At 43.9% G+C, this 23,412-nt stretch overlaps 2 protein-coding genes across 2 annotated transcripts in view; both read left to right on the top strand.

Moving 5' to 3' along the window:
* Positions 1-925: 925 nt before the first annotated feature.
* Positions 926-14,513, top strand: LOC306928586 (uncharacterized protein). Its single transcript, XM_079508817.1, has 4 exons — positions 926-1,316; positions 4,914-5,132; positions 6,015-6,170; positions 12,520-14,513. Exons 2-4 carry the CDS (start codon positions 4,929-4,931, stop codon positions 12,673-12,675), a joined length of 516 nt encoding a protein of 171 aa, XP_079364943.1. The 5' UTR covers positions 926-1,316; positions 4,914-4,928; the 3' UTR covers positions 12,676-14,513.
* Positions 14,514-20,574: 6,061 nt separating this feature from the next.
* LOC306928716 (uncharacterized protein) overlaps positions 20,575-23,412 on the top strand; it is a gene marked incomplete at its 3' end in the record, with an annotated part of 39,632 nt that continues 36,794 nt past the window's right edge. Inside the window, exons 1-2 of the mRNA XM_079508986.1 lie at positions 20,575-20,968; positions 22,683-22,943. Coding sequence (XP_079365112.1) covers positions 20,665-20,968; positions 22,683-22,943 — 565 coding nt within the window. The 5' untranslated portion in view covers positions 20,575-20,664. The remainder of the gene's footprint in view (positions 20,969-22,682; positions 22,944-23,412) is intronic.

Raw genomic sequence — 23,412 nt, 5'->3', positions numbered from 1 at the left:
TCAATGTGAGGAGGTGTATCTCGGGAAGCTCGTGAGGAGCAGACCAACTAACACAAATAATGATCTATAGAGCAATGGTCAGGTCAAAGATAGACTATGGATGTGCTGCGGAACAGCAGCCAAGAGTCACCTGAAGAAGTTAGAGGTAGTAGGCTACAGGCAAAGGATATGCCTCTGTGCTTATGAAAATGGGGGAAGGAAAGCTGGGAGCTCGGTCAGACCTGATGGTGGAGCTGCTGGTCCAGCTCTACAAAATGGAGAAAGTAGGAGGGGAAGTAAGTTTCCTCTGGGTACCAGCCCATGTGGGGGTGGAAGGGAATGAGATGGCAGATAGGGCAGCAAAAAAGTCGCTAGGTAGGTTAACAGACATAAATGTAGCAATAGGAGCATACGAGTGCAGATCGATCATCAAAAGGGAAATAACAGCAGGCTGGCAGGAACAGTGGGAAAGGGGAAAGAAAGGAAGACATTACTTCAAGATCCAGAACAGTGTCAAAAAAGGGGCGTGCTACCTTGGGGCAGAGAGAAGGCAGACCGTGACAATGACAAGACTCAGGTTGGGACACTGTGGACTGGCATGGGACCTGTCAAAAATGGGGAAGCACCCAGATGGACTGTGCAGCACATGCAAAAAAGATCAAACAGTGGAACACGTGCTTATGGAGTGCACCCGGTACTCTGAAGAAAGAGAGCTGCTGTATGCATCAGTGGCAAGTGACTCAACCCAACAGAAAACCAGGCAAGGACTGTAAAAGCGGTGCTTAATTTCATGGCAGCAACACGACTGCTACCATAGAGTTAGAATGGACAGAAAGCCAAAGGAGGTATACTCCCGACCAGTGGGAGGCAGCAATGTGCCGGAAGGCATCTAGTCTGCCGGAAATCACAAGAAGAAGATGGCGTTGCTTGTTGAACAAGTCAAACATGTCGTCGTGTCTCTCGGGAATTGTTGATGTTTGTGCCTTTATTACACATTCTATATTACAGTAGGAACAGAAAGCTTGGTGGAAATGTCTCCTAAAGGAGGTAAAAAAAAAGCGTCAAATGGAGTCTACGGCTGAAGATAAATGAACAGCTAGCGTCGGTGGGAGAGGAGATAATATTGTGTGTTGTGGACAAACAGCAGCGTGGCGCTGCTGATGTTTGTAGTGTGGAGCTCAGCGTCAGAGTGTTTGTGTTGGAGCGCCTCAGCGCGGTGGGAGAGTTCATGGTCAACCTCTTCCAGAGAGAGATGGAGACACTAGGAACTCTGCTGGAGACACAAAACAAACTGCTGGACATTGATTTTGATATGGACATCGATCTACACACTGCAGGTTAGTAGACTCTGAACAACACCAGCTTAGCTACAAGTAGCATTAAGCTAGCTGGACGGAACTACATTTACCAGTAGTTATACTAGCTCTGGTCCATAGCTCTAATGTGTTTAATTTAGAGCGTTTACATTTTGTAGCGTTTTGTAGCGTTTACGGTCCCTCAAGCTGACTCACTAACTCAGAAAATAAAGGGAGGAAACAGGATTAACATTTAAACCAGAGAACCAGGTTTTATTGCCCTTTTAATACAGGCTAAAAACTGGGTTGGGAGGGTGCCGAAAATAACAAAGAGGCTGCTCTGTCTGTCTCAGTCTAGGCTTCTCACTCTCTCCCCACTGTGTCACTTCCTCCTTCCTCTTCGCGCCTTCTCCTCTTCACCAACCACCTTTCTCCATTGTTTAACCCCCTCTCAGCCTCACCTATCACTGCATACCTGAACTAGGCACCTCCTCCCCCCATCAAACCTGTTTCAGCTTCCGGAAAGCTTCCTCTTGGTCTGACCCCCACACATAAGGCGTGTCCTTCTGCAGCAACTGGAACATAGGTGCAGCCACAGAAGAGAACCCCGCCACAAAACGTCTATAGTAGGACGCTAGACCCAGAAACGACCTCAACTGGTGGACATGAGTGGACATGGCGGGTGAGTCACTCAGAAAGGGAACGCACGTCCCATCTGGAAACATGAGGAACTGTCTGCTGAAGTCCAGCACCAACCCCTCCTCACACAGAAAGTCCAGCCCAAGTAAGCAACTCTCTTTCACTTCGGCCACCCAGAAGGATCGGCAGGCAGAGTAGATCCCCACCTGAACCTGTGCCTCACACCTCCCCAACATCGGGGCCTTCCCTCCCGTAACTGTGATGAGGGGAACATCGGTAGGTTGGGTTGGGGTCCCCGCCGGCAGAAGATCGGGGTGGAGGAGACTTGCATTAGAACCAGTGTCAATAAGGGCATGTACCAACCGACCATTAACTACTGCAGGCACTCTGCAGCAGCCAGCAGCAAAGGGGTTAGGGGTGCAAAGGGCATGGTTAACAGGGAAATGGGGCATGTCTGTCGTAGACTGAGTGACATGGTCTCTGGGGGGTGGAATATGGCTCGGCCCACTCCCCTCTAAGCCGAGCCCTGTCCGTTTCCCGACCCCGGTGCATTCAAGGCCGGATCAGGGACTGTACAAGACCACTGTGTGTGACCTCTTTGGTTGCACCTCCAACAGATGCGATCATCTCGACCACCCGGTGGCATTGGCGGGCGGCTTGAGGTCCTAGCAGGGGGAATTGATCTTTGGGCAGGCTGTGGCTGGGGAAAACCGTCAAAACCTTCAATGAGGATCTCTTCCACCGCCAGCGCTTTCTCCAATGCTTCCTCCAGGGTCTGTGGGTCTGCAAGTCGGACTTGTTGGCGTAAGGGAGGAGGTAGGAGGCCACGAATGAATGCCTCCTTGGTTAGCACCAAGCGTGTTGCATCATCAAAATCAGGGAATCCTCTCTGAGCGAGGTAGCGTAGCTCCGCCGCAAACACTCCCAACTTCTCCCCAGGTGCCCGCACACGCTCGTTGAACCTCTGCCGTATCACAACGGCAGGTGTAGTATTTCCGAAACGTCTCTCTAATGCCCTGGATATAGCTTGTGGATTCTCCAAGTCAGCAGCAGTCACATCCAACAGCACTTTCCTAGCGTCGCCTTGCAATGCTGAGACCAGTTGCACTGCCCTCTCGGCAGGGGTCCAGCCATTGGCTGTTGCCAGAAGATCAAACTGGGCCCAGTACGTTTCCCAGGATGTGAGCCCATCATAGTGCCCAACTTGTACACGGCCACCCCTGTGGGCAGGGGGAGGCTCTCTGTTCGCCAATGCTGTAGTGAACGCAGCAGTCAGAGCAGGCACCAGATCAGCTAACTGGTTAGCAGCAGCAGGTGGACCAACTGGGGCTGTAGTAATAGAGCTGCGCTGGTCACGACCCCCAATAGAGTGAACAACTGCACCGGCTCCCTCGTCTGCATGGCGTGTCGGTCTTGTACGTGGTGCATTAACACTAACAGCAACATTAGCATCTTTAGCTTGGACAGTCTTGCCACTTGTATTGTTGGTGTTCATATTTGCATTGTTTTTGTCTGCCAGGTTTGCTTTAATATTGTCTTTGTCAGCCAGTTTTCCTTTAACAGTGTCCTCCAACTCACAAGGCCCAGTCACACAACGCTGTGGTTCCTCCCCCATCATAGACACAAACTTCCCCCTGGAGTTATTCAGGAAATTGCCAAAAGCATGCTCCATTGCAATTGCCATTCTTTGCATAAAGCCATCATCGATTTTTGCTGTAATGTCCTTCTCTAACTCTGCAATAGTGTTTGGTTGGCCACCCATTTTACCTTTGAGATCAGCCCGGTGAGTGACATCATCACTGTCCGCGTTGTCTGTGAGAGGTCCGCATGCTCCAGTGTTTACATCTGTCACTCCTGAGCGTAGATTTACGGTCAAAGCAACGCGGAATGGGCTATTTTCCACATCACTGAGGGGAGCCATACTAAGTAGCGTAGCAGATGGTGAGTGCATCTTTCTTCTTACAACCTGACCGTCGTCTGTAACAGGCTTATCCACCGGCGTTGCAGGTAGAGTGTAAAGAGAATAAAAGTCCGGTTTTTCCATCCCTTCCGCCATCTCGTTTCACTCCCTCTGTGGTGGTGGTAGTTAGCGAGTGTTGTCAGCTGTAGTCCGGGAATGGAGGCTTGGTAAACCCACTTTCTGACACCAATGTAGCGTTTACGGTCCCTCAAGCTGACTCACTAACTCAGAAAATAAAGGGAGGAAACAGGATTAACGTTTAAACCAGAGAACCGGGTTTTATTTCCCTTTTAATACAGGCTAAAAACTGGGTTGGGAGGGTGCCGAAAATAACAAAGAGGCTGCTCTGTCTGTCTCAGTCTAGACTTCTCACTCTCTCCCCACTGTGTCACTTCCTCCTTCCTCTTCGCGCCTTCTCCTCTTCACCAACCACCTTTCTCCATAGTTTAATCCCCTCTCAGCCTCACCTATCACTGCATACCTGAACTAGGCACCTCCTCCCCCCATCAAACACCAACCCTCCCCCAAGTCTCTGTCTTTATTCCTGGGGGGTCGCTACACTATGTTACTGTCAACTTCCGGAACTTGCATGAATGCAGACCAGCTTCTCGTCTTTAGCGTAAATAAAAAGAACGTTTTTGCTACTCACCAAAACAAAGGTGGGTTGTGTCATTAGAAAGCCTACTTTCCTTAGTGGACGCACTCTGAGCCCCCCACCACACGTATAAACTGTACTTTTTGGCCAGAAAGGGATTTTTTTTCCACCGGATGAAAAATATTCGGTATGAGGCAATTCTCTGGGCAATATCGGTAGAGGGCGCAGCGGAGTAACTAAAAGTATTTATTTTCCCGGTGGAAATAAAATCCCCTTTTGGCCAAAAAGGGGATTTTTGTTTCTGCATGTTTCCGCTTCCACTACAAAAGTATAGCACAACAAGTTTGAACCCAAATAAAGAATAAATGTCTTCTTTGAGTTGACAAAAACACTTTGAGTTGCTCTGCTGATGCTACCTTCTCTCTCCTCCTGTCTGTGTGTAAAGAGGTTTCATCTGAATATGAGGAGAGGAGATCCAGTCTGGTCCAGGAGGAACCACACCCTCCACAGATTAAAGAGGAACAACAGGAGAGGAGTTCCAGTCTGGTCCAAGAGGAACCACACCCTCCACAGATTAAAGAGGAACAACAGGAGAGGAGATCCAGTCTGGTCCAGGAGGAACCACACCCTCCACAGATTAAAGAGGAACAGGAAGAGGAGACTGGTGAGTCTTACTACGTAGGAAGATGTGGTGCAATACTCTCTCAGGTAAAACAAATTCATATTTTATTAGTATTATTCTAACAAGACTAATGGGTCATTCAGGTAACTCATGGTCCCCTAAAAGACAGACAGACACACAGCATGTTGTTTCCGCTTGTGCCGCTACATAAGTATAGCACAACAAGTTTGAACCCATAATCATGTTTAGCTATGAAGATATTTGGCATAAATGATCAGAGTCACAGGCACAGCGCGCGCGGCGCCTTTTAAATCCATTCTCCGCAGCTGTAAGAAATTAAGAATTATCAAACTGAGAGAGCGCGTTTCATAAGGGCGTATTACATTATTTTTGATTGAAGTATTTATTAACAGTATTAACAACTCAATACAAAAACTGTTAACTGTGAGTAGACGACCCAATAAAAGCATTACACTCATTTACAAGAGGGTCCACCTTGTTCAATTCATCAAAACATTTGGAGACGTACAAATATACACTTCTATTTTTCCAAAGAACAGAACAGGAATTCATCATAAAGGAAGTAAAAAGGGAAATATACAGTGAGGGGGTAAAGGGGTGGTTGGGTGGGGAAGGGTAGATTACATTAATGATGATAAAAAAAAAACTTCGGCCACATCGGTGAAATAATGTCCGATGTCGGGCATAGGCACCAAACATGACGGATACATCGGTGAGACCGATGTCGGGCTCTACTCAATACCATGCTCTGCGAGGCGTTGTGAAGAGACTCGAGACACACATTTTTCAAACGATGGTTACCCTGACAAAACGAATAGGAGAATAGTCTTTGAGTTGACAAAAGCACTTTGAGTTGCTCTGCTGATGCTACCTTCTCTCCCCTCCTCCTGTCTGTGTGTAAAGAGGTTTCATCTGATTATGAGGAGAGGAGATCCAGTCTGGTCCAGGAGGAACCACAACATCCACAGATTAAAGAGGAACAACAGGAGTGGAGTTCCAGTCTGGTCCAGGAGGAACCACAACCTCCACAGATTAAAGATGAACAGGAAGAGGAGACTGGTGAGTCAACTTTGACATTACTACGTAGGAAGATATGGTGCAAGACTCTCTCAGGTAAAACATTTTTATAATTGTATTAGTATTATTCTAACATTCTAACTTCTTGTTTTTATTCGTATTTTTTTCAGTTCAACTTTTGTCTTTGAAGGAGTTCAATATAATGCCCTACCTTGTACTTACGTTCTCGCTCTGGCTCGCAACGAAGTATTCAATGTAGACACCATGCTTGTTTGGGGACCACCCCCGACAGTGCCCCCCAAAAGTCAATGTTACTATGTTACCAATGCAAAGTACAGCTAACGTTGCAGGAGGAAGAGGGGATACAACAAAAAATATCTCATGGAACGTTGGTGGGTTAAATGGCCCTTTCAAGAGATCTAGAGTATTCACTCATCTCAAGAATATGCGTGCAGAAATAATATTTCTCCAGGAAACACACCTACGTATATCAGATCAACAGAGACTCAGTAGACCATGGATTGGACAGATTTATCAGTCTAATTTTAGTACAAAAACTAGGGGTACTGCAATACTTATTTGCAAAAACGTATTATTCACAGCTACAAGCTCCATATGCGACGTCAACGGCTGCTATGTCATAGTAACTGGGACACTTTACCAAACCCCAGTGGTTCTTGTCTGAATCTATGCCCCGAACTGGGATGATGTGAACTTTATGAAAAAGTTCAGTACGACAGTACTCATGGTATTCACAAGTACATAAATCGTATTCTCGAATTGACTACTTTTTTATCTATAAATCTCTTATCGCCTCAGTTAAATCAGTCACCTACTCTGCTATTGTTCACTCGGACCATTCTCCTGTAATACTTGAATTAGGACAGGAGTTCGGACAGAGGACTAGACCCCCATGCAGACTAGATTCATCATTACTAGCTGACACAAAGTTTTGCACATTTATAACACAATCTATTGATTTGTTTCTGGAGACCAACAACATCCCAGACATAGCTCCTTCCCTCTTGTGGGAAACTCTCAAGGCGTTCATCAGAGGGAAGATTATCTCGTACTCTGCTCACGCCAATAAAACTAGTAAGAAGCGTCAGCAGGAGCTGATAGACGCAATAAAGAATTTGGACCTCCGTTGTTCTCTAGCTCCATCCCCCGAACTCCATAAAGAACGCCTTGGGCTCCAGACAGAGCTTAATTTGATCACTACAAAAGAGGCAGAGCGGATGCTACTCAGAGCACACGGCACGGTCTATGAACATGGGGACAAGGCCGGCAGAATGCTGGCAACTCAAATTAATGAAGCTTTCACATCATTCTACTCCAAACTTTACATGTCTGAATCAACCGGAGACACATCCGTACTGTCCATTTTTTTTCCTCCAACCTAAATCTCCCTAAGATTTCCAGTGACAATAATCAAAGTCTGGACTCTACATTGCAATTAAAATAAATCATAGAAGCAATCAAAGTGATGCAATCTGGCAAATCACCAGGGCCAGATGGCTATCCCACCGAATTCTTTAAAAAAAATTCAAAACAATTAGCTCCCCTCTTGCTAGATATGTTCTTACACTCGTTGAGGGGTGGTACCTTACCCCCAACCCTCAATCAAGCAACCATCTTGCTGATATTAAGAAAGGACAGGAACCTAACAACTGTTCATCCTACCAGCCTATTTCCCTACTTAATGTAGATGTCAAAATACTTGCAAAAGTCCTAGCCCGAAGGTTAGATTCTATAATACCCTCAATTATTTCAGAAGACCAAACAGGCTTTATACGAAACCGTCACTCTTTCTCTAACATTAGAAGGATACTGGATATAATATTCTCCCCGGCTCCCCCACTCAACTCCGAAGTCGTTATCTCGCTGGATGCGGAAAAAGCTTTTGATAGGGTCGAGTGGGGATATTAGTTTTTTGCACTAGAACAGTTCGGGTTTGGGAAAGCAATCATAGCTTGGACGCACAAATACTCACTACTCAGGATTTTCCCCTCTATCACGTTCGACGCGTCAAGGCTGCCCTCTGCCCCCTCTCCTATTCGCTGTTGCCATCGAACCACTATCGATGGCCCTAAAGGCTAATCCCTTAATTAGTGGTATTAGGAGATGGGGCACAGAGCACAAAGTCTCACTATATGCCGACGATCTGCTTCTGTATATATCAGACCCCGAACTATCTATCCCACACACTCTGACAACACTAAACATATTCTGAACTTTTTCCGGATACAAATTAAACATACAAAAAAATTGTTTTCCCGATTACTCAGGCCGCTATGGGACTGACACAGTCTCAACTACCTTTTCAACTCTCTTGCTCGGGGTTTAAGTACCTAGCTCTCTCAGGTTAATACACAAACACAACTTCTCCAGTTTAACGACGACGGTTAAAAATGACCTGACAAAATGGAACGGCTCGCCACTTTCCCTGGCAGGCAGGGTTCAAACTGTAAAAATGAACATTCTGCCCCGATATTTGTATCTGTTTCAATGCCTGCCCCTTTTTTCCCTAAATCCATTTAAAGAAAAAGACTGACTCAATGATTTCTATGTTTATTTGGGGGGAAAAAGTTCCTAGAGTGCGGAAAACACTTTTACAAAGGCACTGATCACTAGGAGGGTTGGGTCTACCCAATCTACAATGTTACTACTGGGCTGCAAACCTCCATAAGATATCTATCTGGCTCAAAAACCAAGATAGTAGCTGGTATCACCTGGAAGCTAACTCTTGTAGCGGGGCTTCTCTATTGGCCCTGGTTTGCAGTAAGTTGCCTATTCGACCTTCTCAATATTCCTCCGGCCCAATTGTAGTTTCTACGCTAAAGATATGGTCACAAATTAGGAGACATTTCAAATGGGATTCCTTTTCACTGACTGCACCTATCTGTAACAATCACCTTTTTCTACCAGCTAGACTCGACTCCAGGTTCGCCGACTGGAATAGGAGAGGCCTCTGCCATTTTAAGGACCTGTTTATTAATGGTAATTTCGCTTTCAAGAACTTCATGACATCTATAACCTACCCCAATAAGACCAATTTAGATACCTTCAAATCCGGCACTTTACCCAGACTCTCACTCCCACATTTCCCATGATCCCACACCCATCTCTAATTGACCACATTGTCAAAGTAATTAACACTCCAAACGGCCACATCTCATCTTTTTATAATCTTATCTCACCTGAGAACGACCCTGGACTGCATAAAATCAAATCTGACTGGGAATCAGAATTTGGGATTACCCTCTCAGAGCAATATTGGGAGAAAGGCACTCAATGCCATTAACTCCTCGTCTTCTTGTGCTAGACTTTCCCTAATCCAGTTCAAAGTATTACACCGGGCCCACTACAGTAAAACTAGGCTTGCCAGAATGTTCCCAGAGCTAACAGATGCATGTGACAAGTGCCATCAGTCACCAGGGACACTGTCCCACATGTTTTGGACATGCCCCAGGCTCTCAGTCACCAGGGACACTGTCCCACATGTTTTGGACATGCCCCAGGCTCTCGCTTTTCTGGGAACATTTCTTCATTACAATTTCTGCGGTACTACAGATTAATGTAACCCCGTCTTCGGAACCCCTGCTTCTGACTTGCGCATAACCTCTAAACAAGCTAGTGTGATCGCATTCTGCTCTCTCATCACCCGTCGCCAAATCTTATTTAACTGGAAAGGTAGCAAATCACCGCCAACCACATCTTGGCTACAAGATGTCATGCTATTTCTGAAATTGGAAAAAATCAAATTTACAATCAGGGGCTCAACCGACACATTTTTCAATTATTGGCAGCCATTCATCACTTACTTTAACAACTTAGACTCAATCTGACACTGTCACATCCCCTATAAAAATTAAAACCCTGTTCAGTACAAATCCCCTCTCACCCTCCTCAGACGTTACCTGTTCAATGGGGGCACTAGGGGGTGGTCACCCGGCAGGCTAGGAGGACCTACACCAGGGGTCCTCAATAGGCGGGCCGCGGTCCACCTCTCTGTGGACCCTGGGCAAATTATTATTATTATTTTATTTTATTTATTTATTTTTTTAACTTTAGCCTCAACACAATACCTCTCATTTGCTGTGAATTTTTGGAGGGGAATATTTGTGAAACATTTTATTTCCATACCCGATTTGTATAAGCTTGCCTTGGTGTGACTGTACTAAACAGGCATAGAGCCCCGCTCTCTGCTGGCCGCTGCATGGCCCGCGCCGCGCTCATGGGACCGGACCTTAGTCTTTTAAAAAAAATATTAGTGGACCTTCAGCATTTCTAGTTGAGGACCCCTGACCTACACCCATGTCAATTAGAGGCCAGACCACACTGTATGGAAACAGAACTCCACACTGTTTTTGATTTCTCTTTTCTTTTGTTTTGTTTTTGTACATTAGTCTTTTTCATGTGCGATATTAGGTCGTTTTTTCTTTTCGGTATTTTTACAGAATATCTTTTGTTGTCTTTTTATATACTTTTTTATTATTACTTCTTTCTTTCCTGTTTTGTGTTTGTCTTTTTGCAACATGCGCTTATGAGTAACGTGTATTTGGGTTGTCTTGTGGAAGAAAAAGAACATTGACACTTGCTGTAGAACCTATCCCATTTGTCAATAAAATATAATACAAAACAAAAAGTATTATTCTAACAAGGCTAAACGACATTCAGCAACTGTAACGGCAAAGATATAATTTGGTAACTCATGGTCCCCTAAAAGACAGACAGACACACGGCATGATGTTTCCGCTCGTGCCGCTACATAAGTATAGAACAAGTGACAAGTTTGAACCCATAATCATGTATAGCTATTAAGATTTTTGGCATAACTGGTGAGGCATAAAATTGTGTCCATATCGTTCCAGTTACTTTATTTGTTTATTTGGACAGGACAATGCATATTAATGGACGTCACATGGACGTAAATACACTGGATATAGCACAGTCGCTAATTTTCATCCGCAGTCCTCACAAGAAACACAAAACGGAAAACAGACAGGCCAACAGTGGAATACATTTACCTAACATTACATAGGGAACACAGCATAAAAAAAGAAATGCACCTAAAATGAATGGTTGCAGCTTTGGTTTTCAAGCAACCATTTTTTCAGATTGTATTTAAAAGATGGAAATGTAGCACAATCCCTTATACGCAGAGGAAGGCCATTCCATGCTACACAACCCTGTACTGAGATGACATTTTGGCCGAATGTTGTTTGCCGGTGCGGCACGACTATGTGAACCCCCCAAACTACAAACTTGGTTTCATGTAGGAAACTCTGTCAAGAAATAACTTGTGCGTGCGTGAGACCATTTAAAGCACGAGACATGGTACGTGAACCACTGGACCAATCAAAGGGTTAAGTGATCTGTCCAGGAAGGTTCTAATCATCAATCATCACCAGACACTTAATTCAGGAGTGGTGGATTATTGAGCCACAATGGTTCTGTAGGCTCCGCCTGGGCAACGGTGGTTCTGCAGGCTCCACCTGGGCAACGGTGGTGCTGCAGGCTCCACCTGGGCAACGGTGGTGCTGCAGTCTCTACCTGGGCAACGGTGGTTCTGCAGGCTCCGCTTGCAGCTTGAATGGCCCTCCTAAAAGCCTCACCGTGGGGTTGTTGGGCTTCCTCCTCACGGAAGACTACATACCGTCTATATTCTGGCTGTCACCCGTCTCTCCGGTGGTCACCAGACTATTCCTGGTTGTTCAGTTGTTCAGTAAACCCTTATTGAATGATAAGAACAAGTTGTTTCTACTGGTGATTTCCACAGAGCTTCCTTAGAGAGGGACAGCCATAGCTGAATGGGTAGAGAAACCCGTCTAGGAAACGGAATGTACCACAGTGAAGTTGTTACTGTAGGTCTGCAGTGGGTCCCAGGACCCACGGGTGGGAGTCCTAATAAATATGGTATTTTTTGAGAAATTGTAATTGTTTGATATTATTGCATTTATACAAATCATGCATCAACTAAAGATTAAGACCTGGAGTCACCACTACACACTATATGTATGACACACTCAAAAATCATTGTATTATTGGAACATGTTTGCTGAAACTTCCAACAACCAGTTTGAGTTTGTCAATTGTTTTCAGTTTTCTTTTTCTTGCAGTGTAATTTTGTCATAACCTTCTGTTGAACACTTGTTACTTATTTGTAATTATTCAAATGCAACATTATAATCAATACAAACAAAAGATGTCTTCTAAAATCTTTACTTGGACAAGTAAGTAAATGTTCTTGTCCAAATGACAAGTGGCTTAAAAATGTAATGCCAAGCCCTGAACACTGTCTTTGATTAGAAATGGAGAAGATGATGATCCTCCAAAAACGCAAAGTTCAATCATTAAATGTTTTTCTCTCTTTGTGTCTTTTTTCTAGCCGTCCTGCACATCCCTGTGTGTAAAGAGGAGGTTTTCACTGAACAACAGGAGAGGAGCTCCAGTCTGGTCCAGGAGGAACCACAACCACCACAGATTAAAGAGGAACAAGAGGAGCTACTTCAAAGACCAATGGAGGCTGATGGGTCAACGTTGACATTACTAGCAGTGAAAAGTGAAGATGATCATGATGATGAAAACAGAGAGACAGAGCCTGTAGCCGGAACCTCAACTGAACACATGCAAACACAAGCTGATGTAGAGGACTGTGGAACATCACAACCAACTAGTGACGACCAGCTCCTCTCTTCACACTGTTCTGAATCTGACACTGAAGACAGTGATGATTGGGAGACCAGTGAAGGTCAGTCACCTTTAAACACACTGAAATCACACAAGACACATGTGGAAGGACAAAGATTGTCTTTGAGCAGCAAGCTGTCCAAGGACCTGAAATCATCAAAACAGAGTCACACAGGGAAGAAACGCTTTAGTTGTACAGAGTGTGGCAAATGTTTTAATCGGACGTATAATCTGACGACGCACGCAAGGATTCATACAGAGGAAAAGCCCTTCACTTGTACAGTTTGTGGTAAAGGTTTTATTACAAATGGTAATCTAAAATCACACACGAGGACTCATACAGGGGAAAAACCATTTACTTGTAATGTGTGTGGTAAATGCTTCACTCATAGTGGTGATCTAAAAACACACATGAGGACTCATACAGGGGAAAAGCCTTTTACTTGTAATGTGTGTAGTAAAGGCTTCACTAAGAGTGGTGAACTAAAAAGACACATGAGGACTCATACGGGGGAAAAAACATTTACTTGTAACGTGTGTGGTAAAGGCTTTGCTCATAGTTGGGTTCTAAGACCACACATGATGACTCATACAGGGGAAAAGCCTTTTACTTGTAAACTGTGTAGTAGAGGCTTCACTCTTAATGGTGATCTAAAAAAACACATGAGGACTCATACAAGGGAAAAACCATTTACTTGTAACGTGTGTGGTAAAGGCTTCGCTCAGAGTTTTCATCTAAAATCACACATGAGGACTCATACAGGGGAAAAGCCCTTTACTTGTAACGTGTGTGGTAAAGGCTTTGCTCAGAGTGGTGCTCTAAAATCACACACAAGGACTCATGAAAGGGGAAAGCCCATAGACACATGAGGACTCATACAGGTGAAAAGCCCTTTACTTGTAACGTGTGTGGTAAAGGCTTTGCTCAGAGTGTTACTCTAAAAACACACATGAGGACTCATACAGGGGGGAAACCCTTTAGTTGCAGTTAGTGGCAAATGCTTGGGTCAAAATGCACATTGAGGATAATGAGGAGGAATCATACATGGAATAAGTGGTTAATTGTAATAGTAATTAATGCACATTTTCCCCATGAACCCATTTGAGTTGACACATGATATAACACAGACAATTGAATGATCATTCATTCTATTCCAGGATGACAATGACAGATGGATACTAAAGTAGTGGAATCACATAATCTGACAATAGAGTGTCGCAGTCCTGCCCCTTTCAGAACGAAGAGGGCATCAGAAGAGGATTTTCCATTAATTTCCCTATAGACATTTCAAAAAGACCTTTTTAAGCCTTGGAAAAAGCAAACTCGGATGGTGACAAATCATGTCAATGAACAACAAATGTTGGGCCGGAAAAATAATTAGAAATAAGAAAATCTCTAAAAAAGTATTGTACCCTGCTGCCCTTTTTCTTCTAATTTGTTCGGCCAATTTTTTTATTTTTATTTATTATATTATTTGTCACCATCCGAATTGGCTTTCTCCGAGGCTTAAAAGGTCTTTAAATAAATACTTTTTGAAACGTCTATGGGGAAATTAATGGGAAATTCTCTTCCGGTTCACTCGATATGTGCACTGCGATGCTCGATATCAACATGAATTAATAAAGACCATCACAATTTAGTTTCTTCTGTATATTTTTGTGTGTGTGTGTATATATATATATATATATATATATTTAGTAGATTATCTCTCTATGGTAACACTGTTTAATTTTACTGTTGGATGTTTCAGACATTAACCTTTATACATTTGGAAGCTCAAAACAATTCAATACAATTTACAATTTAGGCATTGCAACAGAACGTTTGGCATTGGCAGAGATTTGTCACATTTGTCGTGGGTGTATCCCACATACTAGCATGTTCATTATCAGCTTGTAGATTCATAAACCAAGTGTGGTGCTATGTTAACACATTTTCCTGCACATTGTGAGCTTTTAGATTTGTTTCTTCAGTATTTTGTTTCTTTCCGTTTTCTTTTTTTTTTAGGATTTGGAAAGTGAAAGTGGTTAAATGTGTCTGTGTTTTATAAATATTGAACCAATGGTAAAAGTACTAACCTGTACTACCTATACTCAAGGTATTATTATTAGTATTTGAATTACATCCATTATTATTATTTTTTGTTGTTATTAATATTGTTATAATTATTTGGGGTCAAGTCCGATGGGGTTCGTACAGATCCTGCCATTTTTCACAGTTTTGACAGTTCTGTGCGGTCGTCTTACACGAAATTCTGCAATATGGAAAGAGGGTCGTGGGTAGGGGTGGGTACCGAACCTCATGACCAAGCAGGAACCGATAACAACATGCTGGGGAACCGGGTACCCATCCATAAAAGATCAATTTCGGTTCTCCCTACCGGTTCCCACAGACGCACGCCGCAGCCACGCACAATTTATTTATTCATTTATTTGCATCAGCAACGCAGATCGGCTGAGGCTGCCAAAACTTGCAGTTCTGGCTTAACTGTGCAGTCGGTTTTTGCAAAACTTGGCAATATGGTAGAGGGCTATGCTACTTTCAACGGTGAGGCCCACAACCATTGGCCAAAGGGTGGCGCTATAGCACTCAAGTGAAAATTCGAATATAAAAAAAGGTATAGCTCATGAACCTGACAGTCAGCGGACTCCCTCTTTACCAAGCGTTTCCACCTTGCAGGTTCTGCCTCGCGTAGAACATACACGCCCGTTTAATCTAACATGATGATGTTTATGGTCGCTATCGAAACACGTTACTAACATGTTTCAAATGGACAGATCTACAAGATAACAGCGTGTCTGTTGCGCACCGCATTACAACTTGTAGATCAGCATATTTTGGCAAGCAAGCCCCTATCCGATGGATCCACTGGTTAATAAAGTAGCAATCTGTAGGATATCCTTTTCTCGCGTATAATGAGAAAGAAGTTAATTTATTTAAGTTTGACCTCAAGACTAAAGGCTAATACAACTTGGCAAGAATATTATAAAAGCCATTTTTATTGAACAATTGCTCACTCACTCACCTTTGCAGATGTAGTGTTTCACAGGTAGCGGGGATGGAACCCCAGTCTCCCACTCGCCAGACCGACACACAGCCTGTCGTGCCAACAGGGCTGAGCCTGATTGGCAGGGCTGTTGTGGGCCGGGTCTTGATATCTTTCATCAGAGCTTATGATTATTATTTGATTAATATCATATCACTGTCGTATGTCGGAATGACTGGGGAAATGGATCAAATCTGGACACACGACACAGCTATCATTTCTTTGTCAGATGGTAAGTCTACTGATGCGTTCTTGTGATGATATGTCGCCATGAAATATTAAATGATTCACGGGACATTTGGAGTTACCGAGGCATGCATGTCTGGCGTTCATGTTGTGATCAATATACAGTAGCCTACAGTATAGCCCTATTGGCCCCACAGCCGATCAGCCTAAGTTTTAAGCCATGCTCTGCAAGCCAGCTCTCCTCCAAAGGTGAGATATGAGCCGGCTGCCTCATTGGGAACAGATGCACAACCATTTTGTCGTGGTATTTATATAAGTCACACATTTAACAAGCTTTGAAATGAGCAGATTGGGCAAAACATCTTTAAAACGGCCACATTTTGCATTTCTTTCACCATAGTAAATGCTACTTTCATGGACTGAAGAGGGCAGGTTTTTTACAGACAGGTAAAAGGGCAGGGGCTGAAGCCTATGCATGTGCCTGCCTTTTCTTAACGGTCACCAGCGGACCTAGAATACAGTAGCCTACAACATGAAGTGACCACATTTATACTCCTGTTCACTGTGAGAAGTGTTTTGGGGGTCTTCTCCTGGCTGGCTGGCAATTTACAATCAATTAAAGCAATCCACATTAAAGATGTGGATTGATCCATCATTACATGCTGTGGTTTCACTCTTTCTATACCAACACCTCTTAGTGCAGTGACACATTCCCATGATGACAGTCTGTTAAGATGTGATCTTTATTGTCTGTATATAAACCCATATGTGTATATAATGACGCTGCTAATAAAGATGCTCGAGTTATTATGGTCACGAGCTGAATGTAAGTGCTGAGTCCTCATTATTTTCCTCCGTTATGTTTGTTTAGTCCGACTAGCATTTTAAATATATATATATATTCTTATATATTCTTTTTGGGGGTGTCTCCAGTTCAGTTATTAAGGGGCCAAGCTAAATGGCCTATGGTCCCTTATTGTAGTTGTCTGTTTTTAAGGGACCGCGCCCGAAGTGCCTGGCCCCTTAAAAACAAAATTGCATTTCTGGCTTAACCGTGCAGTCGTTTTTTGTGAAACTTGGCAATATGGTAGAGGGGTATGCTAAACGGTGAGAACGCAAAGCCCACGGCCATTGGCCAAAGGGTGGCACTATAGCACTCAATCGAAAATGCAAACTTTGAACAGGGATAGCTCATGAACCGTTTGACCGAACCAACAATAAAACTTCGATAGACATATGCGTCTCCTGATGTCGAACAACTTTCGTGTTCTGACTTTTCACCTCTGACCCTGGCTAATGCTGCATTCACATGGAATCAGACAAGCGGTAGATGGCAAACCGGAAGTAATTTTAGTGGACGGGAGCAGGACGGTAAACGGAACAGGACGGCACGGCAGCCTGGCAGCCAGATCCGGTCACGGTAACGGCAGACAGCATCAATGTTAAAATATTAAATATTTTTACCGTGCCGTCCAGCAGGTTTTGCTGTTTGCCGTCTACCGCTTGCCTGATTCCATGTAAATGCAGCATTAGATCAGTGAAGATCACCCACTATTTTGAATTAAAAATATTTTCTTATGTCAGCGCTCCAGGTCAAACCATGCAGTTGTTTTTCACGAAATGTGGCAATATGGCTATGTCACCCTGCTTAGAGACAAAGCCCACAACCATTGGCTAAAGGGTGGCGCTATAGCACTCAATTGAAAAACAGGCATAGATCATGAACTGCCAGCTCATGAACAGCCAGTAATAATTACTAGGTAATTACTGTCTATTACATAGGTACTAATTTAGACTCCCTTGAGTCCCTGATGTTGGATTCCAGTCATCAGTGGTGGACAAAGTAGCCTATGCATACTCCTTTTCCTTTTAATATCAATGAATCATGGATTGAAATTGTCCAACGTGTGCAAAAAGACAGACAGATATCTGTCTGTCTGTCTGTCTGTCTGTCTGTCTGTCTGTCTGTCTGTCTGTCTGTCTGTCTGTGACAGTTACACACCTCCACCACCAGGGGGCGAAAGGGGCTTTAGGCAACAGCATGGACAACAGTGCCTGGAGGCTGGAGTTTGGGGCATCGAGAGTCGGCCCGCTTGGCTCAGAGGGACATGGATAGTCAGCGTCGGCGTGCTGAGAGGAGGAAGATATCGACTGATCCGTGGTCGGATCGCTCAGAAGATGAAGAGGAAATAGGCGAGGTGCAAACACAAGAGATGACAACAGATGAAGATATGCGTGGAGCTGACAATAAAAGGAAAAGGAGTCTGACTAATTCAGAGAGTGACCATGGGCAAGACGGGTGTTTTGATGTCGGGATGAGAGCAGTGAGTCAAATTGATGGCATCTTTAGTGAGCCACAGGTGGTGGGAAAGTTTGTTGAGGAGAAGGTAGGAAAAGTGAAGTCAGTAAGGATCAGCAGAACGGGATTGGTGATCATACAATGCATGGACGGTGGTCAGGTGAATAAAGTTCTGAGAATTGAGTCATTTCGTAAATGCCCAGTGACCACAATGCGACTGAGAGGTTCTGGAAGGAGGATAAAGGGAGTGATCAGTGGAGTCCCACTGTCTGTAATATCAGATGCATTTATTGATGTTGACGGAGTTTGTGATGCAAAACGGCTCACACGGTTCAGAGAGGGTGAAAGAGAGGAAACCAAGTCGGTGTGCCTGACTTTTGAAGGGGACACGATACCAGAGCGAGTATATTGTAACTACATGAGTTTCAGGGTTCGGTTATTTGAGAGAGCACCACTCAGGTGCTTCTGTTGCCAACAGTATGGACACGTTGCTGCAGTTTGCAGGGGAAATAAAAGATGTGCGAGGTGTATCGAGGAAAACTGCAAGGGTTGTACTGACGAACCGGTAAAGTGCCTGCACTGCAAGGGAGAACATTTCACGGGGGCAGGTCAGTGTCCAAGGAAGGCAAAGGAAATTAAAGTGAGCAAGATCAGAACGGGAAAGAGGGAAATGTCCTATGCCGAAGCAGTGAAGAGAGTGGAGGAGAGTGAAGAAAGGAGGGAGACAGGATTGGAAGAGCGACAGCAGGAAAGGAAAAATTCAGCAGAGCCTGAGGGTATCTGTATGGACAGAAAATGCTTTTTGGCATTTATCGCGATGGTTATAAACTGTGCAGTGGAGATCAAAGGAAAATCGGAAAGAATAAAGATGATCCTGGAAGCAGCAAGAAGATTTCTGAAGGTGGATGACGTCAGGGGAGAGGACCTGGACATTCTGTTGAGGGAGGGAATCATGCCGGCTACTCCCGGCCCGGAGTAGGAGGACAGGAGGACTAATTAGAGCCGATCGATGAGTACTTTATTTACTTATTTATTTTTAGAGGAAGAGGAGTCATAGTTCAGATCATTAGAGTGATCCAAGAGCTGGATCACTAGTCGGCGGTAATGCACCAAAACCTGGTTGCCAACTCCCGTAAAACAAAAAGAAGAAGAAGAAGAAGAACAGATGGGCCAACTTCATTGGAACCACTAGAGGCGAAATGGTACACAAAGCCTACAAATGGTCTCCTAAATATAGTAGGCGTGGTTTGCTTCTCCCCGACCTCCACCCTCCCCCCCTGACAACAACACTGTTTCCACACTCAGTCTAGTAGGTGGCGGTAATGCACCATTTAGGTTCGCCATGAAACCTGATAGAAGAAGAAGACAACAACACTGACAAGTCATTTAACAAAGTACATTGAAAACAACTGACAAGGTGTACTTTTGAAATAGTCGTTTTAGTTTCTCGAAGTCCTCCAACCATATAAATTCATGATTTGTATCTATCTCATTAAAAAGTCTCTCCCTAATAGAGTTGTAGAATGGACAATAAAAATGTCCTTTAGATCACACAGACTACATAATCTATCCTCCTCAACCGTGCCTACATATCTGCCTGTCTCAATATGCAGACCAAGTATGCCAGCTCTAATTTGGGCACATAAGGATCATTTCTAATCGTTTTAAATATGTCCATTCATTTCACATTATAATATTCACATATTATCATCTTAAATATGGGGTCAGAGCCCCCTATGTGTTGTCCGTGAAATTGCAGATGGACAGAGAGAGGCTTCCGGACTCATCTCAAATCTCGCGAGAGTTTGTTGCTGGGATAAAGAAATGTCATTAACAAAGTCGATTTTCTCCTGATTTGTCTCGCTAAAAGAAGCCATTTTACTATGAATATCTTGTAAATATTGTGTGCCTTGTGATGATTTGGTCCAGTATTTAGTTCAGTGACCATGGAGTTAAGGAATGGTTCAGAAGCTGTGTTCACGTTCACTCTCCCATTGGAAATGAATAGACTCCAACATTCTTCCTGTCTCCTAATAATGTTACCGCCCACCTCACGCAGATACAGGAAGTAAAGCAAAGTGGTCTCTCTTGCTAATTCTCCTCTTGGAGAACAGTGCCTGGATACTTTATTGCGCATGCGTGAAACACTTTGACCCAGACGGAAGTACTTGTTTGCATCACGTGGCCACGCCAGTTTTCCACGGTAATGTTGTTGAACAAACATGTTGTTGTGTCTCTCGGGAATTGTTGATGTTTGTGCCTTTATTACACATTATATCCTATTACAGTAGGAACAGAAAGCTTGTTGGAAATGTCTCCTAAAGGAGGTGAAAAGCGTCAAATGGAGTCTGTACGGCTGAAGATAAATGAACAGCTAGCGTCGGTGGGAGAGGAGATAATATTGTGTGTTGTGGACAAACAGCAGCGTGGCGCTGCTGATGTTTGTAGTGTGGAGCTCAGCGTCAGAGTGTTTGTGTTGGAGCGCCTCAGCGCGGTGGGAGAGTTCATGGTCAACCTCTTCCAGAGAGAGATGGAGACACTACAAACTCTGCTGGAGACACAAAACAAACTGCTGGACATTGATTTTGATATGGACATCGATCTACACACTGCAGGTTAGTAGACTCTGAACAACACCAGCTTAGCAGCGGTGGGCAGCGGCAGCGGTGGCCGAACAGTTTGCGGAGCGGTCTTGTTATCGGAAGGTCGCCAGTTCGAATCCCCGGACCACCATGTTAAAATTACCACCGCTGAAGTGCCCTTGAGCAAGGCATTGAACCCCTACCATGAAATGTTCTATGAGCAGGGTCTGGCTGTAAACAAGCATCTCGAGCTTAGTCCATTCACCCTGGGTAAACAAATAACTTTGCTTTGCTTAGCTACAAGTAGCATTACGCTAGCTGATCTGAACTACATTTACCAGTAGTTATACTAGCCCTAGAATGTCTGTGATCATACATACATTACATATATTCCTGTATACACAGCCATAGATCGGATGCCTCCGCTCCCAGTGAGCAAGGAGACATGGTCGGCATAAATGTGCTCTGTGCTCCATTTGTACTCGCCCAATACATAATTCCAAAGACGTGGAGTGAGATATTGTCCTCTAGTTTCACATCCATGTAAAAATTCTGGCAGAAAACGCTTGTTTATTCAAATATCTCATCTTTTCAAACATCTCTCATATCTTTTCACGGGCTGCACACAGACGACATTTTCTCAGGGCGAGGGGCTCGGAATGACAGCTGGATTTCCATTTATGACAGTCACTCGCAGGGCAGGGTTTTCTGTAGCTGCATTTTGCAACTCTAGATTATTTTACAATGGGATGAATCTAGAGTTGCAATACCCTCCATTGACTCCCTACTCATGCAAATTGCGTTTGCGATCTGCTTGTATTAAACAACGTTAAACTCACCAACATTGCAGCTGTAGGCCAAGCTTGAATTATCCTCTTTCAATCTGCCAAGCTTGTTTTTCATAAAAATCCACCGTAGATATGTTATGAGCTACTTTCTGTCAAGAAATTCTGTGCATGTGATTCTTTTTCTAAGTGTTGCAGTTTGAAAGCACTTCTTTAACGGGTCGCGCTGCTGCCTCCTGCATTATGTGCAGATTCGAAACCGGTGGTACGCAGAGCCGTTCAGTGACTTACGGCGAGTGCTTCCAAACTCCAGCACTTAGAAAAAGAATCACATGCACAGAATTTCTTGACAGAAAGTAGCTCATAACATGTCTACGGTGGATTTTTATGAAAAACAAGCTTGGCATACAGCTGCAATGTTGGTGAGTTTAACGTTGTTTAATACAAGCAGATCGCAAACGCAATTTGGATGAGTAGGGAGACAATGGAGGGTATTGCAACTCTAGATTCATCCCATAATAAAACAATCTAGAGTTGCAAATTGCGGCTAGGTTTTCTGATGCAGCCTATAGCTCCAGAGTCACAGGCACAGCGCGCACAGTGCCTTTTAAATCCATTCTCTACAGCTGTAAGAAATTAATTAATATCAAACCGAAAGAGCGCATTTCATAACGGCGTATTACATTCTAAAAGACAAGTGTAGGTTACATTAATGATGATAAAAAAAACTTCGGCCACATAAGTGGAATAATGTCCGATGTCGGGCATCGGCGCCCGATCATCAGTAAGACCGATGACGGGCTCTACTCACAACGCCTTGCTCTGCGAGGCGTTGTGAAGAGACTCGAGACACTTATTTTTTTAAACCATAGTTATCCTGACAAAACAAATAGGAGAATGAATGTCATCTTTGAGTTGCTCTGCTGATGCTACCTTCTCTCTCCTCCTGTCTGTGTGTAAAGAGGTTTCATCTGAATATGAGGAGAGGAGATCCAGTCTGGTCCTGGAGGAAACACAACATCAGGAGAGGAGATCCAGTCTGGTCCAGGAGGAACCACACCCTCCACAGATTAAAGAGGAACAACAGGAGAGGAGATCCAGTCTGGTCCAGGAGGAACCACACCCTCCACAGATTAAAGATGAACAACAGGAGAGGAGATCCAGTCTGGTCCAAGAGGAACCACAACATCCACAGATTAAAGAGGAACAGGAAGAGGAGACTGGTGAGTCAACTTTGACATTAATACGTAGGAATATGTGGTGCAATACTCTCATGTAAAACATTTTTTTTATTAGTATTATTCTAACAAGACTAAAGGGTCATTCAGCAACTGTAACGATACAAATATAGTTTGGTAACTCATGGTCCCCCGTGCCGCTACATAAGTATAGCACAAGTTTGAACCCATAATCATGTATAGCTATTAAGATATTTGGCATAAATGGTGAGGTATAAAATTGTGTGCATATCGTTCCAGCTTGCACAACTATGTGAACCCCCCAAACTACAAACTTGGTTTCATGTAGGAAACTCTGTCAGAAAATAACTTGTGCGTGAGACCATTTTAAGCATGAGACATGTAAGGCTGTCCCCAAACATTCGGGGTTCGCACGTTCGCTCGTTAGGGTTGGCACTCGAATCTTAATTAATGGGCTTGAACCATTCGGTTTTTAAATCTTTTATAATTTTTT

Source organism: Electrona antarctica (assembly GCF_951216825.1).
Source record: "Electrona antarctica genome assembly, chromosome: 8".
In the NCBI taxonomy this organism is placed as follows: Eukaryota; Metazoa; Chordata; class Actinopteri; order Myctophiformes; family Myctophidae; genus Electrona; species Electrona antarctica.
This window is presented reverse-complemented; position numbering and strand designations above follow the sequence as displayed.

Bases quoted from the DNA above. Each gene is read 5' to 3' on its own strand.
- LOC306928586 (XM_079508817.1), top strand. From the start codon at position 4,929: ATGAGGAGAGGAGATCCAGTCTGGTCCAGGAGGAACCACACCCTCCAC. The intron at 5,133-6,014 runs GTGAGTCTTACT...CTGTGTGTAAAG, and splicing joins GGAACAGGAAGAGGAGACTG to AGGTTTCATCTGATTATGAG. The intron at 6,171-12,519 runs GTGAGTCAACTT...TCTTTTTTCTAG, and splicing joins TGAACAGGAAGAGGAGACTG to CCGTCCTGCACATCCCTGTG.